Source organism: Vulpes vulpes, chromosome 2, assembly GCF_048418805.1.
Source record: "Vulpes vulpes isolate BD-2025 chromosome 2, VulVul3, whole genome shotgun sequence".
Classification (NCBI taxonomy): Eukaryota; Metazoa; Chordata; class Mammalia; order Carnivora; family Canidae; genus Vulpes; species Vulpes vulpes.
In genome coordinates, this window is record NC_132781.1 from 45,374,896 (window position 1) to 45,394,175 (window position 19,280).

Here is a 19,280-nt window from a genome sequence, read left to right on the forward strand (position 1 = left end):
TCCACCTTACTCCAGCTTTTTGATCATTACATAATCATTCCTATGTTCCTCTTAAATCAATTTATTTCATGACTTCTGGAGACCCTTCAAAATATCACCAATGATTAACCTCATCTTTAATGAGTACCTACAGATTATGTATAATTGCTTCCTTATTTGATTATATGATTGTAGGCTGCTGAATGTACATACATGCCTCTTATTCCCTAAGCATAAAAGATTTAGCTCTTTTGTTAAAAATATTAAAAGATTACTTCCTTCAAAAGATCACCAAGCCAAACATTTGGCCATATTTTTATTTACTACATATACTATAAACATATACAATACATGCTACAAAAAAACATTTTTAAAAAATTTAACTGTCAAGAAAGTGTATAGTGTTATAATACAATGGCACATGTTCATATTTTATTTCAAATTGGTTTGCTTACCACCCATTTCAAACCATTAATAGTGAAATGTTACTTAAGGATAATTAAAAATTATCTATTTGCATTATTAACAATAAACAATTCCAACAAATTAATAAGATTTAACCATGTCAAATATTAGTATCCAAAACTGGGCTTTTGCAGAAATGATTATATAAAATATAGCAGCCAATTAGTTTACTTTGCTCTGTGACAATGTACATATGCACTTGAATAGGATTCTAGCATTTGTTTTTGGAAGATACTTATTAGAAGTCCTTTGATTTAAGGTCCAACAACGGTCACACCCAGCCAAATCCAACCCAAGTTCATTTAATGGCTTCAGACAACTTATTGTTGAAAAATTCTTATGATTTAGGTAGAGTTGAATGTCCCACTAATATTACAAATGATGAAAAGAGACATTACAAGCCAGTATCAAAGTCAAAGGCAAAAGAAAATACAAACATTCAAATCAGTTCATGACAAGGTTTTTCTACAAGTATTTTAGATGTCATACTTTCAGGAAAACAAGATTTAATGTGTGTATTTGGATTTTACAGTATCTATGCTCTAACTGAAAATTTAAGAGTAGTCAGATGGAATGAAGTCTAGTATTGCAAATCTGTTTACTTAACATTATTGAGCACCCACTATGTGCATTGCACTGTGCTAACTTTTAAAAGTTGAATATTACTATCTTTATCAAGCATTACCTTAGTGTGAGGTAAAAATACATTAAATTAGCGTCAACTCATTAGTTTGCTTGTGGTATGTAATAATCCTGTGTCAGCTGGCTTCTCTGTGCCATATAAAGAGCTTCTGCACACCCCTCATTCACTCACATAAACATCTGCACACTGACTATGCCAGGCATTGTGCTAGTCACTGGGATACCATGATTTGGTATATGTTCAAAGAATGCATAATAATCATTAACCTATGTAAAAACAATTAGAAAGATACATTACTTTTCTTAAATGAGGCCCAAAGCAAAATATAATGTGTTTCTATGGGTCATATCACACCATAGACCAGTAAGTGTCTTCCTAGACTGGGAACTAACTTTGAAGGTTTCATATTGTAGTCTAAATAGCCTAGATCATTTTTGGTCTCAGAAGTCTATTCTTTGGAGCACCTGACCCCATATAAACCATTCCACACTTAAAAGGATTTGTAAACTAAACTGGAACATAAAGAAAAAGAGCCAAAAATGAAGGCAGTTGATAATGTAATGCACTTCAAGCACTATTCTGACCATGTAAAATGAATAATACATAAGTAATTCATGATTGGTTCCAATGTTTCTCAAAGCGCTAACCCTATCCCAAACTCATGTAGTTTTAACTTGACTTTTATACAAGTTGCATATAAAGCAAAGGGCAGAATTTGGCCCTACAACCATCTATGGAATAGTCTAAGTGATTGGTCCTTCCACTCTAAGTAGAAGCTAAGAACTTCAAAAGAGTCCCTTAATAGGATACTAGCACTCAGGAGGAATGACCCCACTGGATCCCATTAGCCAGAAGTCTGTTTAGCTGTGGTAGCAGTGTGAACCTACTATGACCCCTTGAGGGAAGGCAGAAAGCTGGGAGTTTGGGTGTCCACTCAGTGAATCCAAAACTGGCTTAAAGCTATGCACTGAATAAAGTGCTCTGCACATCTTGCTTGTCATCTGGAATGAAAAGAAACACTTTTCTTGAGAATGAACCTATCTGTAGGCCTGGGGGAAAAGAATAACAAGGATTTAAAGAATCCCAAGAAAAAGTATGAAGCATTGACTAGGAAAGAAGACAAATGCCTCTAGTAGTGTCCTCAGAAATCTCAGGATTTGAACTGTCAGAATGAGTCATACAGTGGTCATGTTCTATAAATGAAAAAGCAATCCCACTGGGTACTTACTATTCACACGGTGCAAGATTACTTCATGGGGGTGGGAGGGAACAGTCTACTGCCATTTGATAGCATGGTTTCAAAATGAAAACAAAACCATTGAATAAATCAGGGTAAGCAGCATGCAATATTCCTCTCTTGTCCATCAGTTTTCCACAGGTTGATTCGCACTACCTGAGGGAAAGGAGGCAAAATATCCATCCCTTCTGATACACTCAGGCATGGCTGCTACCACCTAAAATTGCCAATTCAGAAGTTAACAAACAAGGCCTCCAGTTTCGTACCCTGAACATGGTAAATGAGACTAGAGATGTAGTTCAGTCTAAAAAAGATCACAGGTACAGAATGCTTATATAAACTAGACTGCTTTGACATCTGTAAGAAAATGGTATAGATGACACTCAGAAAAAAAAAAAAAGATTGTTCCCATCTGTCAGCAAAACTGTTAGTTGAGCTATACTCAGCTGAAGTCCTCATCAGGATTCTGTTGATCCAGCAGACGGACATGTGTGAATGGGAAGTGACCTCGTTTGCCATTACATTCCCCTTCCCACTGACCACTCACATTAATCTTCGTAACCTTTACCAGCTCACCGACCTGCAGGAGGAGAATAAGGAAAGAACTTTATTTCCAGTTATGAATGCAAACTGAAAATCTCCATTCTCTGGTTAGGCATACCCTGCCCACATGATTGCTCTAGGGCTGACATTACAGAAATGGCTATTTGCTGCCTCCCAAGCCCCAGCCACCAGACTGATTACTTGTGGTTAGTGCAGGCAGAAGGGATTTTAGCAGTGCAGAAAAACGAAGTACAGAAAAGGAAGGACCCTAGAAAATGACATTTTTTGGAAATTTTAATCATTTCTGGATGAGCAATCCCAACTAGAATGACTCAATATTCCTTTTCTTTTTTTAAAAGATTTTATTTATTTAGTCATGAAAGACACACACACAGAGAGGAAGAAACACAGAGGGAGAAGCACCCTCCCCTCAGGGAGCCTGATGTGGGGCTTGATCCCTGAACTTCAGGATCACGCCCTGGGCCAAAAGCAGAACTTAAGAGCTGAGCCATCCAGGTGTACCTCAATATGCCTTTTCTTTGTACCTATAACCCTTAGCTTCCTGTCTGCCCCACAGGCTGCGGCCTAGGGAAAGAGGCCCCCCCATCCTCTCTAGCATACAACAGCAACACAATCCCCCAACCACTCGTGTACACATATCACTGTCTGCTACTGCTTCAGAGCAGAAAGTAATCATGGAATGCAACTTCATTTGGTCCCAGAAAATGAAGTGTTCCTCTCACCTTCCTACCAAGGCAAGCCTTTGCCACCTGGGCAGGCATAAGCCAAAATTCCAAATTCCATCAGCAATTTGCAAAGCCCTCCCCCTAACCCCCATCTTCATCAAGCTCTACTTGGTAGGTCGCTGCCTGCCAGCCCCCCACCCCACCATGTACTAACAGATCTTGTTGCTCCCTCAATACCACTTGGTATATATATTCATTAACATTAGGAGACATCATGTATTTGCTTCTGTTATAAAAAGCTTTCCTTTGCAACATCAACTATAAAGTTTTGACAATCTAGGATATACCTCTATTCTATAAAACTTAAGACAAAATCAGTCTGATGAATGGATTCATCCTGTGGGAAAATACTGAACAATGGTGAGAGAAGTAGTGAGACACTGGACTAAAGAACTTTATCCTGTGATTATAATAACATCTGAGTTCTGAGGCTATAAGAGGTTTCTTTTTTTTTTTTTTTTTCTTTATTTATTTATGATAGTCATCTCAGAGAGAGAGAGAGAGGCAAAGACACAGGCAGAGGGAGAAGCAGGCTCCATGCACTGGGAGCCCGATGTGGGATTCGATCCCGGGTCTCCAGAATCGCGCCCTGGGCCAAAGGCAGGCGCTAAACCGCTGCGCCACCCAGGGATCCCCTATAAGAGGTTTCTAAGCATAATTGTTCATTTGGTTTTATTAAGTTAGTAACTATTATTTATTGAACTTTCATTAAGTACTGTAAAGGATTTTTCTTTTTTTAAGTCGGCCCCATGCCTAATGTGGGGCTAGAACTCAAGAGATCATGAGTTGCATGCTCTACTGACTGAGCCAGCCAGTTACCCCTACTGTAGAATATTTTATATAAACTATTTTCTAGTTATTATAATAACCTTTTAAGGCAGGAGTTCTGTTTTTTTTTTTTTTTCTTTTTTCATTTTATAGATGAAAAAAACCGAGGTTCAGAGCAATTACAGATATACCTAAGGTCACACAACCACTAGGAGGGCTGGGATTTGAGCTCATTAGTATTATCTCCAAAGCTAATTTATGTTCTTTCTACCATAGGAGGAACTTTCAACTGACTGGGCAAAGTCAACTTGAGTCTAGGACCAGGGCCTTTTGTGAAACCAGCTTGATGTCACTCATAGGAGAAACAGCTTGCCTACTGACCTGCCTAGAACTTCCTACTAAAGGACTATCTGAAAACCACAGAAGCCTACAGTGACTGTGCCGGTCATAGGATGCTGAGAAAAGGAAGACAGAAACTAGAGAATATCTTTTTTTTTTTTTTTTTTAAATTTTTATTTTATGATAGTCACAGAGAGAGAGAGAGAGAGGCAGAGACACAGGCAGAGGGAGAAGCAGGCTCCATGCACCGGGAGCCCGACGTGGGATTCGATCCCGGGTCTCCAGGATCGCGCCCCGGGCCAAAGGCAGGCGCCAAACCGCTGCGCCACCCAGGGATCCCAGAAACTAGAGAATATCTAACATAAAAGGGATAAGATACAAGGGCGAGAAAAGGCAGCAGCTCAGGGTGTTGATATGAAGATTAAGGCTGATGGAGCAAGGGGAAAAGAAAGGATGATACTGCTTGCCCATCTTTGCAAGCATGTCCAGTCCCTAACATGCTGCTAGCACCAAGGTTCTTTATTAATTATCAGCAATCTTCTAATTTATAAAGTTCTTGACATCCAAGCAAGCCAATAGGACAAGTCTAGATCTTCCTAGTCTTCTGGGGAGAGGAAGACTGGGACCTCAAAGTGAAAATTTCCTAGCTAGCAAAAACAATCTGAAATGAGATGCCTGGGTAGCTCAGTCAGTTAACGTCTGCCTTCAGCTTAAGTTATGGTCCCAGGATTGGGCTCCCTGCTAAGCAGAGATCCTGCTTCTCCCCCTCCCTCTGCCCCTCCCCTCACTTGTGCTCTATCTTGCTCTGGCTCATTCTCTCTCAAATAAAGTCTTTTTTAAAAAACCAAAAAACAAAATCTGAAAGATTTCTTCTTATACCCCCAATTCTAGTTCTCAGATTTTAACTTTTAAAAATTTTAAAAATAAACTCTATGCCCAATGTGGGGCTTAAACTCACAACCCTAAGCTCAAGAATCAAGCTTAACAGAGTAGACCAGCAAGGCACCCCTCGAGTTCTGACTTTACCTCACTTGTTCACTTCTTAAAAAAAAAAAAAAAAAAAAAGGAAGAAAGAAAGGAAAAAAAAAGATTTGAGAAAGAGGGAGACAAAACATTAGCAGGGGGGAAGAGACAGAGGGAGGAGAAGCAGGCTCCCCGCCAAGACAGCCTTATGTGGGGCCCAATCCCAGGAACCTGGGATCATTGACTTGAGCCAAGGTAGAGCTTAACCAAGTGAGCCACCCAGATACCCGTTCCCTTCTTTTTAAAACTCTTGCGGGCAGCCGGGGTGGCTCAGTGGTATAGTGCCACCTTCAGCCCGGGGTGTGATCGTGGAGACTTGGGATCAAGTCCCATGTCGGGCTTCCTGCATGGAGCCTGCTTCTCCCTCTGCCTGTGTCTCTGCCTCTCTCATGAATAAATAAATCTTTAAAAAAATAAAAAGAAGTAAAACTCTTGCAGTGTTGCACTGGGAGCAATATCCATTTGATAACATTTGACTATTCTGTAGTGAATTTTATTTCTGACCTGTCAACTATTCTTGACTGTCCCCCCACCCCAACCATCCCACTGGAATGAATGCCACTAACCTACTAGCACCTTGCTATGTTAAGTTCAATTATATATATATATATATTTTTTTTTAAATATTGTTTATTTATTTGAGAGAGAGAGAGAGGAGAGAATGAGCACCAGAAGAGTGGGGAGGGCCACAGGAAGAGGGAGCAGCAGACACGGGGCTCAATCCAGGACCCCGGGATCGTGACCTGAAGGCAGACACCCAGCCAACTGAACCATCCAGGTGCCCCAGGTCAATTATATCAAGTGCAGAACTTCTTTTCTCCATTTTATTATTTGTATTTTCATTAAAAAAGGTTTATTTATATTAATGTCTTTATATATTTATTTGAAAAAGAGGGGCAGCCCTGGTGGCTCAGCAGCTGGACATCTGCCTTTGGCCCAGGGCGTGATCCTCTGAGGCCTGGCATCAAGTCCCGCATTGGGTTCCCTGCATGGAGCCTGCTTCTCCCTCTGCCTGAGTCTCTGCTTCTCTCTGTGTGTCTCTCATGAATAAATAAAATCTTTAAAGAGAGAGAGAGAGAGAGAGAGAGAACGCCCAACAGGGGAAGGGTAAGAGGGGTAGGGAGAGGGGAAGAATCTCAGGCAGACTCCCCGCTGAGCAGATCCCAACATGTGGCTCAATCTCACAACCCTGAGACCATGACCTGAGCTGAAACCAAGAGTCAGATACTTAACCAACTACACCAATAATAGAAGTCCCTACCCTTAAGAAAGAGGAAAATGGTTTAGCGGATGTGTATGCTCACGTGCTCATATCAAAAATCTAAGTTGCTACTTGTGTTAGGTTCCCCTCCAGATGGGGACAAAGGGGCCAGTTTTAAAAAGCTGGTTTGAGGGATGCCTGGGTGGCTCAGTGGTTGAGCATCTGCCTTCGGCTCAGGGTGTGATCCCAGAGTCCCGAGGTCGAGTCCCACAGCAGCTGTGTGGAGCCTGCTTCTCCCTCTGCCTGTGTCTCTGCCTCTCTCTGTCATAAATAAATCTTAAAAAAAAAAAAAAAAAAAAAAAAATCTGGTTTGACAGGGTACCTGACTAGCTCACTCAGTAGATCATGTGACTCTTGACTTCAGGGTAGTGATTTCAAGCCCCACATTGGGTGTAGAGCTTATCTGGGGTTGGGATTGAGAAGGAAACTAGTCCAACAACAGCCCAGCTAATACCCCTAATAGCTGTCATATCCATTTTTTTAAAGATTTTATTTATTCATAAGAGACGGGGGGGGGGGGGTGCCAGAAACACAGGCAGAGGAAGAAACAGACTCCATGCAGGGAGCCTGATGTGGGATTCAATCCCAGGACTCCAGGATCATGCCCTGAGCCAAAGACAGGCGCTAAACAGCTCAGCCACCCAGGGATCCCCAATAGCTGTCATATCTAAATGTATTATTTTACTGATATTAAAAACACAAAAAAGGGACATGAGGGAACATTCTGGAGTGCTGGAAATGTTCTATACTTTCATCTGGGTGCTTATACAATAGGTGCATACACATGTAAACTCCAAGCTGTATTTTCAGGATCAGTACTTTTTACCAAATGATTTCATATCTAAATGAAGCAATGATGGGGCACCTCGGTGGCTCAGTGGTGGAGTGTCTGCCTTTGGCTCAGGGCGTGATCCTGGGGTCCAGGAATCAAGTCCTACATCAGGCTCCCCACAGGGAGCCTGCTTCTCCTTCTGCCAATGTCTGCCTCTCTCTCCTTGTGTCTCTCATGAATAAATAACATCTTTTAAAAAATAAAAGATGAAAAAAAATAAAATAAAAAAATAAAAGATGAATAAAACATACAACCCCCCCCAAAATACAATAAAAAATAAAAATAAAAATAAAAGATGAAAAGAAAAATTTGTTATATTTTACCCAGATTCTCTAGGTGCTTTTTGCTCCATGCTCCCCGGGGAGTCTACCTGAGATTCTCTCTTGCTGTCCCTTTGCCCCTCCCCCTGCTCACACACGCAGACGTGACTGTGCGCTCTCTTTTAAATCAATCTTAAAAAAAAAAGGTGGTTAGTCAAGATATATATCCTCAAGCGCACCTTTCTATTCGATACCAAAATGTAGGTTTAAACATTTCTCTTTTCTCTCAAAGGTATATTGGCTTTATTCTTAACCATTCAAAGTGCTATCTCAAATTGTATCCTACGGAGCTCTAAGAGGTGAAAGATAGGTTGAAATGTGGACTAGACTAGCCTCTTGCTGTTATCAGTACCACAGAACCACACCAGGCTTCTCTACAAGCAGGACAGAACCTGCTGAACTGCCTTCAGACTTTTCTTCTTTCAAAGTTCAAAGGGAGAAATGTGGGTTCCGGCATTGCAAGATGTCATTGGCAAGGAGGGGGAGTTGATTATGTACAGATTAGACCTTTGGATAACAGCAGAGCCATCTCTAATGTACAGTCTCATTCTATCCTACAGAGTTTCAGGAAAACCACACCAAAATTTCTTTTTTACAGTTGATTAGGTTCTTGGCAGAGAAGACCAAACATCAGAGGGTAAAAACAAAGGCTATGCCACAACTCTAAAGCAATTCTAACTTTTTTTTAAATGATTCTGATTTTTTATTTTTTGAAAGATTTTATTTATTTATTCATGAGAGACACACACAGAGAGAGGGGCAGAGACACAGGCAGAGGGAGAAGCAGGTTCCCCTTGAGGAGCCTGATGCGGGACTCGATTCCCAAATCCCAGGATCATGACCTGAGCCAAAGGCAGACACTCAACCACAGGGCTACCCACGTGCCCCTAAATAATTCTTTCTTTTCTTTTCTTTCTTTCTTTCTTTCTTTCTTTCTTTCTTTCTTTCTTTCTTTCTTTCTTTCTTTCTTTTTCTTTCTTTCTTTTTTTCTTCCTTCCTTCCTTCCTTCCCTCCTTTCTTTTTCTTTCTTTCTTTCTTTCTTTCTTTCTTTCTTTCTTTCTTTCTTTCTTTCTTTCTTTCTTTCAAAAATTCTGATTTTTAAATGGATAAAAGAGAAAAGTCACAAGCAGTGAGCTGGGTTAAGGAACCTATCTAAAGTAGCCTTAAAGTACAAATAGTTCGAGCAAGACCTTATTAAAATTAAATAACCCTTTGTATATATATGTAGAACGGTGTCTTTCTCCTGAGAGAGTCAAAGCACATGGGGACTCCTGGGGTCAAGAAAAGACAAATCCTAAAGGCAACATGCCTATCCTTAGATCACATGAAGCCCAAGTGATTTCATAGTCCAGAAGAATAGATGGCTGTCAAACTTGGCAAGGTGCAGGTTGGGGAAGTGCAGGGGGACAGTGCAGTCTAAAAACATGGTGCTACACTAAGTGCAGTTCTTTTTTTTTTTTTTTTTTAAATTTTATTTATTTATTCATGAAAGACAGAGAGAGAGAGAGAGAGAGAGAGACAGAGGGGCAAAGACATGGGCAAAGGGAGAAGGAGGCTCTATGCAGGGAGCCTGATGTGGGACTCGATCCCGGGACTCCAGGATCTTACCCTGAACCGAAGGCAGACACTCAATCACTGAGCCACCCAGACGTCCCTAAGTGCAGTTCTTTCTCCAAGTCAGAAACAATATGAGAATTCATATAGTCCTCCTCCTGTTAGGCAACAACTCACTAGTGCAGAATTCCCAAGACCAGACTAAAGTGGGTAAGGGGACATTGGCTCAAGGCAGTTGACAATTTCTACATGAAATCACACTACATTCCTTTCAAAGATGTCATCTCTTTGCAAAGCTGGGTTTTGGCAGTTGCTAAGATAAAAAACAAGTACTTCATGGAATAAGTGTGGAACAAGAAACAAGGGTAGTAGTGCTCAATATAATCCCAAAGTTTGAAAAACTGTATGGTACTTAACAGGTGTATACATCTAATTGCTTAACAGTAATTAGTTACTTAAGTGTTTTATTTCTATTATATGTATTTTTTTTCAAGTGGGTACTGTTATTAGGATATAAATATTTAATTTGTTTTTAACATATCTACCTAATCAATGCAACTGTTAGGCATCTGTTTTGGCCTGGGACACTATGAAATATTACCAAGACACTAAAGGTGTTATGAACCAAGAAAGCTTAGAACCTCTGTACTATATTCCTGTGTTGATAGCAAGTTCCCCAAAAGTAGAGATACCCAAACAAATGCTTAAAAATCACCTGTGAGGATACCAGAAGGCCTGCCTGAGAGGCTAGATCAGTTTACTTCCAAAGTCCCTTCCAACTGAGATTCTGCGAGCTGAAATACAGGTAATGTCCAAGAAAGATGGAAAGGAAAAGCAGGTATGTCTCAATGAACAATACAGCTACAATTTCAGAAAAAGACAAATTTACACAGCAAGAACTTGCCACTCGTGTTCTTATGCTTTCCAATCTTTTTTTTCCCCCCTAACAAAGGGAAAATCGGGGTCTTTACTCCACAATTTTCTATACATAGGTCAAAAGGCCTTACCACCTTAGGTTTCATAGAGTTCTACATAGGGAGAAACAGAGTTGATGTAGCCACTAATGCATATAATCAGGGACCTAAGCACTTTACAACCTTTGCCATTTGTGCTGAGGAACAGGTCCAAGCCTAAGAACACCCAAGAAGCTTCTTGATTACTCTCAAGTCTTATCATCTACCAAAGGCAAAATGCCAGGTTGAATCAAAGAATGTTAAGTAATGTGACTAGTAGATTTAAAGATAATGTGGAGGCACTTGGGTGGCTCAGTCACTTAAGCATCTGCCTTTGGCTCAGGTCATGATTCCAAGGTTCTGGGATTGAGCCTCACGTCAGGCTCTCTGCTCAGCAGGGAACCTGGTTCTCCCTCTCTGCCTGCCACTCCTCCTGCTTGTGCTCTCTTCCTCTCTCTGTCAAATAAATAAAATTTTTAGAAATAAAGAAAGACAATGTGATTGTTCTGGACAGTCTGTAGAAGCATAAAAAAAATTTTAACACCTGCAATTCACAAGATTCATCCTATTTCAGCTCCCAAGGAGCCATTAAACAAAAAATGAAAGGTGCCTCTGCACTATTCTAGTGTTCTTTCAGTATCTCTTCTTTAAAACATTCAGGATATCTATATATTTAAAATCTTAGGAGCTCCAGAATGGAACAGATGGTATCTGATTTAGTTATATGTTCCTGAATATGATCAACTGACCCAAAGAACTCTAGTGGGCAGAGGAGTACCCCTACTTTGATGGTTAAGTGGAATCAATCCCTACTTTCTACAATCCCTAACTTCATCGCTACTACAGAAATCTGGTGAGTAGGAAAAGAAGAATTATAGATATTAACTTACTTTCTATTGGGGGGCTGTAGTCCTACCAAATGTACTAATTCAGGAATATTTCATCTTTAAGGCGAGGGAAGTGGTTTTTTCTTTTTCTTTCTTTCTTTCTTTCTTTCTTTCTTTCTTTCTTTCTTTCTTTCTTTCTTTCTTTCTTTCTTTCTTTCTTTTTTTAAGATTTAATTTATCTATTCATGAGAGACACAGAAAGAGAAAGGCAGAGACACAGGCAGAGGGAGAAGCAGGCTCCATGCAGGGAGCCCGATGTGGGACTCGATCCCGGGTCTCCAGGATCACACCCTGGGCTGAAGGCGGCGCTAAACCGCTGAGCCACCGAGGCTGCCCCAAGGGAAGTGGTTCTTTTTTTTTTTTAATTTTTTTTATTTATTTATGATAGTCACAGAGAGAGAGAGGCAGAGACACAGGCAGAGGGAGAAGCAGGCTCCACGCACTGGGAGCCCGATGTGGGATTCGATCCAGCGTCTCTAGGATCGCGCCCTGGGCCAAAGGCAGGCGCCAAACCACTGCGCCACCCAGGGATCCCGGGAAGTGGTTCTTGAACTTAATTTTTTAGATTTATATTTTTAAGTACAGAAACCCTTTCCTCAAAGAAAATCTTAGAATGACCCAAACAGGGCAGCCCAGGTGGCTCAGTGGTTTGGCGCCGCCTTCAGCCCAGGATGTGACCCTGGAGACCCGGGATCGAGTCCCACGTCGGGCTCCTTGCATGGAGCCTGCTTCTCCCTCTGCCTGTGTCTCTGCCTTTCTCTTTCTGTGTCTCTCATGAATAAATAAATAAATAAATTGAAAGAAAGAAAGAAAGAAAGACAGACAGACCCAAATATGTAATACAGTTAAAAACAGAGTTGTTGGGGCACCTGGGTGGCTCAGTGGTTGAGTGTCTGCCTTTGGTTCGGCTCAGGTTGTGACCCTGGGGTCCTGGGATCCTGTGTCAGGCTCTCCGCAAGAGCCTGCTTCTTCCTCTGCCTATGTCTCTGTCTCTCATGAATAAATAAATAAAATCTTAAAAGAACAAAAAACAAAAAACTGAGTTGCTTTGGTTGAAGCAAGAGAGGGAACCCAGAGCCTTGCATCTTTGGCTTTTCCTTCTCCTAGGCACCTCCTAGGGATACCAAGAGGCAGTCTGAATACTGCTGGTCTAACACAGTATCTCTAGGGCTCTGCCCAACTCTAAAATGCAATGGTTCTAATTTATCTTTTTCAAATTAAGTGTAAAATTCCACTAAAATGTACCTAACAAGCCTCAAAGACCTCAATTTATAGTTGGTCATATATAGCAATGAATATTTTGTTTCGCCAGAATGCTAGTCAGAACTCCAGAGCCTCCTACTCTTACTCTCAACCTTACCTCAATAAGCAGAAGGCATCAGCTCTTAATAAAAAACTAGAGATGGGAAAGGAAAACTGTAGACAACTGTCTACTATACAGTTATTCTGTACTGACAGCACAACTATCCTTGCATACAACACAACTGAAGATATGCTGTCAGCGAAACCACACAAAACCTGTATTAAGGAGGACAGAACTGTTGTAAAACACAAAGAATCATAGACTGAGTAGAAGAGGGACCACAGTATATCTGGGTTCATCCTATGTCTACCTCTAATTAGTCTGAACAATCCAATCTGTCTAAACATCAGTTCTTTTTATATAACAAATAAAGATATCTAAGGTCAAAAAAAAAAAAAAGAACAGAAAAAACAAAACAAAACAAGATATCTAAGGTCCTTTCAAGCTCTAAAATTCTATGATGCTAAACTGATACCATGTTTTTAAGTACATAAAGTATCATGAAGCTATTACTTTGGTGTATTTGTTCTAACCTGAAAGAGGCCATCTTCGGCAATCATTATATGTGGCTCAAAATCAGTATCTAACCAAAAATAAAACTTAACAAAAATCAGAAACTATTTTCTACTGATTTATTTCACAAGATTACATTTTACAGCAGAGAGAGAAGCTCAACCTTTTCAAGTATGAAAGCCTCTAACCAAAGGCAGGCATCATTAAAAACAACTCTCTTTTAAAAAGAAAATGCAGGGGCACCTGGCTGGCTCAGTTGGTAGAGCATGTAATTCTTGGTCTTGGGACTGGGTTAAATTTAAGCCCCACACCAGGTATAGAGATTACTTAAAAATATGGGGATCCCTGGGTAGCTCAGCAGTTTGGCATCTGCATTTGGCCCAGGGCATGATCCTGGAGTCCTGGGATTGAGTTCCCACATCAGGCTCCCTGCATGGAGCCTGCTTCTCCCTCTGTGTTTTTCTGCCTCTCTCTCTCTCTCTCTCATGAATAAATAAAATCTTAAAAAAAAAAAAAAAGTAAATAAAATCTTAGGGGTGCCTAGGTGGCTTAGTTGATTAAGTGTCTGACTTCGACTCAGGTCACAATCTCAGGGTCCTGGGATTGAGCCCTGAGTTGGGCTCCCTGCTCAACAGGGAGTTGGTTTGTTCCTGTCCCTCTGCTCCTCCCCCATCTTGTTCTCTCTCTCTCAAATAAATAAATAAAATATTTTTAAAAATAAAGAAGGGGTGCCTGGGTGGCTCAGTCAGTTGGGTGTCTGCCTTTGGCCCAGGTCATGATCCTGGAGTCCTGGGATCCAGCCCTGCATCGGGCTCCCTGCTTGGCAGAGAGTCTCCTTCTCCCTCTTTCTCTGCTCATGCTTTCTCTCTTGCTTGCTCACTCTTTCTCAAATAGCTAAATAAAATCAAAGAAAGAAAAAAAAAGAAAAGAGAAAAGAAAGAAAGAAAGAAAGAAAGAAAGAAAGAAAGAAAGAAAGAAAGAAAAAGAGAAGAGAAGAGAAAGAAAAGAAAAGAAAGAAAAGAAAAGAAAAGAAAAAAAAAGAAAGAAAAGAAAAGAAAAGAAAAGAAAAGAAAAGAAAAGAAAAGAAAAGAAAAGGCAAGGCAAGGCAAGGCAAGGCATGTGGGTGGCTCAGTCGGCTAAGTGTCTGCCTTCAACTCAGGCCTTGATTCTGGAGTCCTGGGATCCAGCCCTGCATTGGGCTCCTTGCTGAGCTGCGAGTCTTCTTCTCTCTCTGATCCTCCCTTCTACTCCTACTCATGCTCTTGTTCTCACTCTCTCTCAAATGAATAAATTTAAAAATCTTTAAAAAATAAATAAATAAAAATAAACTCTTGGGACGCCTGAGTGGCTCAGTGGTTGAGCATATGCCTTTGGCCCCGGGTGTGATCCTGCTTCTCCCTCTGCCTATCTCTCTGTCTCTCATGAATAAGTAAATAAAATCTTTAAAAAAAAAAAAAAAAAAAAAAACTCTTAAAAAAATAAAAAAGGAGGGGTGCCTGGGTGGCTCAGTTGGTTAAGTGTCCAACTCTTGATCTCAGCTCAGGTCTTGATCTCAGGAGCCTGAGTCAGGCTCGGGGCTCAGCCAAGTCTGTTTTTCTCTCTCTCTCCCAACTCAGGGCCTTTTTGTCAGTCAAACCTAGAAGACTCAGCTAGCCCTCTTTGTATCTATTCAGACAAGAATGTAGATGAGAATGCATGTCACACATGTTTTGCATGTGTGCGTGCTCTATTAAATAAATACTTAAATAAAATCTTTAAAAAAAAGATAAACCTCTTAATGAATAAATGAAGAAAGGAAGGAAATGCAAATGGAAACAAAATTAATGTGATAGCTATTCTTTCCTGGCTTCTTTCATGAATGTTATTTTTCATACACCAGCCCAGTGCTAACAAGGTCTATGATAAATGTCAAGAGTCCCATCTGCCATGTAGCATAGCACCATGTTGGATGTTGACATCATCTGAACTTAAATGAAAACATGAGGCTAGAAACTTGTTTTCCTTATCCTCCAAACTCAAAATGGATGTGACTTATGTCACATATATTTCATTTCTCATCAAAGTAGAGACACAATACTTTTAAGTCACAGCATGATCTCAAAAAAAAAAAAAAAAGGACTTTAAAAACACATTTTTCATTCAAACTTAGAAGAGTCAGCTAGCTAGAATATAAAAGAAAAATTTCTACTACTATCTAGAATATAAAAGAATCTATCTAGGGCAGCCCTGGTGGTGCAGCGGTTTAGTGCTGCCTGCAGCCCAGGGCATGATCCTGGAGACCCTGGATCGAGTCCCACATCGGGCTCTCTGTATGATGCCTGCTTCTCCCTCTGCCTGTGTCTCTGCCTCTCTCTCTCTCTGACTCTATGAATAAATAAATAAAAATCTTAAAAAAAAAAAAAAGAATCTACTATCTACTTTGTATCTACTATCTAGAATATAAAAGAAAAATTTCAAATCCAGTAATATAAGAGAGTGGTTCAAATAAATTCTAGCTTATTCTGTAGGCTAACACTTCTACTTAGGCAGAAGGCAGCTCTTAATCCCTGGTGTATGAAAATGACCCAAAGAAAGCAGCACTTTGAGATTTCAGTGTATAAGAATACACTTTTGCCCCTTCTCTGCTAGTCTGTGCTCACATAACTTCAGCCTGTCCTTTAAAAAGTTAGCTATTTGCTTACATTCAAATTCTATCAGTAGGTTCTGAAAGATGGGATAGCATGCCACTTTTGTACAAGCTTTACACTGAACCACTAGCTCTTCAATAACTCAAAGGGAGGGAGGGAGGGAGAAGGTAAGAGACAAAGCCATGAATGCAAAAGAGAGGAATAAAGAAATAAACACAATGCAATGGTTGGTCAGAGATGGGACTACCAAGGATAACTATTCACCAGAAAAAGGCAGGAATTTACTCCTCAGGAACTGGCTTCCTGTCTGTAAAATGCACCGAACAATAAAAAACAAGTAAACTTGCTACTCCTGGTAGTATACAGTTTTCAGTATGTATCTCTCCTCACCTGTACTATGCTTTACCATTCCTCCTAAATTTTTACTTTACAAACACAATCAGTCAATGGTAAGAAACCCCATTCCCCCTAAAGTAAAAACATTATGTTTTTGTGGGAAAAGTCCATTTAAGTGGTTTGACAGAGCCCACCTTATTTTAGACAATTATAAACAGAAAGAATGAATCAGATTAGAATGTAGATGAGAAAAAAATATTTTAGGTTAATTCCTATTAATTCAGGTGGTGTTACTGAAGAAGTCAAAGTATGTTTAGTAGATCAATCAGAACATGGAGTCATACAATTTTAAGCTTACTTATTCCAAAATAGGTTTTCTACAAAAAAGAGAAAACCTAACATTAAATGCCAAAATGAGTACTTAATGGTTTGACATCTACAACATCACAATGCTGGTGCTTCTATTCAGCATTCCTAAAAAGCTCTAAGAGGTCTGAAAGGGAGACCCTGCAGCAGATCTCTTCTTTCTACATTTTGCACATTATGTACCTCCAAAGCCAAGGCTGTCTTGTCGTAGGCATTAGGGACTCGCTTCTGGATTACCCTGGCATAAATGGGCCCATTCTGGAGGTTAGGGAGCGGAGTGTTGACGCTGGGTTGGGCATAGGGCCCAGGCTCCGGCCCACCCAGTGGCTGTGGGTGGGAACCCTCCTGGTTACCTCCAATCAGAGCCGATACTGAGGCGGAGGCAGGTCTATACTTCTCGACGTAAGGGACTGGAATCATCCCCCTCTTGCCTTCGCTGTCCTCTGCATTCCACCACTGCTCTTCAGGCTTATCTCGGATTCTCAGGATGTCTCCTTTCTTAAAGGGAAGATCTTCTTCATCATTCCCATTAAAGTCAAAGAGGGCTCGCACATACTCTGCCTCCTCCTGCCTGAGAATCACTCCACTACCCTGCCTGGATCTGGAAACTGGTTCTATCAATGTTGTAGTGTCCAAATAATGTATTTTGTAGAATTCCAGTAAAGCAGGCAATGAATCAAACTCTTGATCTCCTATTCGGAGTCTGGAGGGGCTCACCCCTGGAAAAAAACAGAGCAGGCTATTATTTAAGATGTAGTACACAGGAGATGAAATGAAGTTTTTAAGCATTTCCCAAACACATTTAGTCAATAATCAGAAAAAAAAAAAAAAAGTCTAGAAAAGATAACCCCTGTCCTAAACAGAAATCATACTCTGTAGTTAAAACATACCCTAGAGAAAGATGCCCATCACCACCTGCAGTAGAGACAGAACAGAAGGCCATAACAGATCAGGCCAGTCAGGGTATGTCTCCATACTGGATCAAAGACAAAGCAACATGGAGACTTTTTATTGTGCTATTCATTTACAGAGTAGCATAAGCTTTAAGGTTTCGTTGCAATCTTCTTTTAACCTCAGGAAATGGGGATCCCTGGGTGGTGCAGCGGTTTAGCGCCTGCCTCTGGCCCAGGGCGCGATCCTGGAGACCCCGGATCGAATCCCGCGTCGGGCTCCCGGTGCATGGAGCCTGCTTCTCCCTCTGCCTGTGTCTCTGCCTCTCTCTCTCTCTCTCTCATCATAAATAAATTTAAAAAAATTAAAAAAAAAAAAAAAAACCTCAGGAAATGTAGCAAGCTCTACTTTTTCATAAGTCCCAGCAGCTTTTCCAAGAAGAGGTAGAGAAAACTTGCTATCTATCTATACCAGGTTCATACATTCCTTCTCTTCACATCTATTTTTTATATTTTTTAAATTTTTTATTTATTTATGATAGTCGAGAGAGAGAGGCAGAGACACAGGCAGAGGGAGAAGCAGGCTCCATGCACCGGGAGCCCGACATGGGATTCGATCCCGGGTCTCCAGGATCGCGCCCTGGGCCAAAGGCAGGCGCCAAACCGCTGCGCCACCCAGGGATCCCCCTTCTCTTCACATCTAGAATGTACAATTCCTAAAAAGAAAAAAGTGTTTAAGTGAGTTCTACATGCCCAGTGTGGGGCTTGAACTCACAATCCTGAGATCAAGTCGCATGCTTTATTGACTAAGCCAGCCAGGCATCCCAAGACTATCTTTTTAAATCTATGATTGCTGATCTCAAATTCATTTCTGACAGTTACCAAAACAAACAATCTTAATTAGGCAAAAGAACCAAGGAGCCTAAAAAGAGAAATCAAGAAGTTAACTGCTTAGCAATCAATTCCTACGGGTCTTCACTGAAATAAAACATGTAAACCATACTGTTCCCTTTGAAGCAAACAGATCATGAAAAAAGGTAAATAAGGATACTTGAAAAAAAAAATAAGTGTTAAATTTCTCAAACTCCAGGGTTCCCTGGTTGGCTCAGTTGGCAGAGCATGCAACTTAAAAAAAAAAAAAAAAAAAAAAAAAAAAAAATTTTATTTATTTGAGAGAGAGTTAGAGAGCACAAGCAGGGGGAGGGGCAAAGGGAGAGGGAGAAGCAAGTTCCCCACTGAGCAGGAAGCCTGATGTGGGGCTCAATCCCAGGACCCTGGGATCATGACCTGAGTGGAAGGCAGACACTTAACCAACTGAGCCACTCAGGCATCCCAGAGCATGCAACTCTTGGTCTCTGGCATGTGAGTTCCAACCCCATGTTGGAGGTAGAAATTACTTAAAACAAAATCTTTTTTTTTTTTTTTTAAGATTTATTTATTTATTCATGAGAGACACACAGAGAGAGAGAGAGAGAGAGAAGCAGAGACATAGGGAGAGACAGAAGCGGGCTCCATGCAGGAAGCCTGAGGTGGGACTCAATCCTGGGAGTCCAAGATCAGGCCCTGGGCTGAAGGCAGGCGCTCAACTGCTGAGCCACCCAGGCGTCCCCTTAAAACAAAATCTTAAACTGGTTTTTGTGGAGCTTTTTTTTTTTTTTTTTTTTTAAGATTTTATTTATTCATGAAAGACACTGA

At 40.7% G+C, this 19,280-nt stretch overlaps 1 protein-coding gene across 2 annotated transcripts in view; it reads right to left on the reverse strand.

Annotated features, from left to right (window-relative positions):
• Positions 1–282: 282 nt before the first annotated feature.
• The window catches only part of CRK (CRK proto-oncogene, adaptor protein), a 29,969-nt gene continuing 10,971 nt past the window's right edge, over positions 283–19,280 (reverse strand). Inside the window, exons 2-3 of one of the 2 annotated variants that reach the window (XM_026016108.2) lie at positions 16,879–17,414; positions 283–2,904 (exon numbers count right to left, since the gene is read on the reverse strand). In XM_026016108.2, the coding sequence (XP_025871893.1) occupies positions 2,767–2,904; positions 16,879–17,414 (674 nt within the window). In that variant the 3' untranslated portion in view covers positions 283–2,766. The remainder of the gene's footprint in view (positions 2,905–16,878; positions 17,415–19,280) is intronic. The other variant, XM_026016107.2, reaches the window with a different exon arrangement.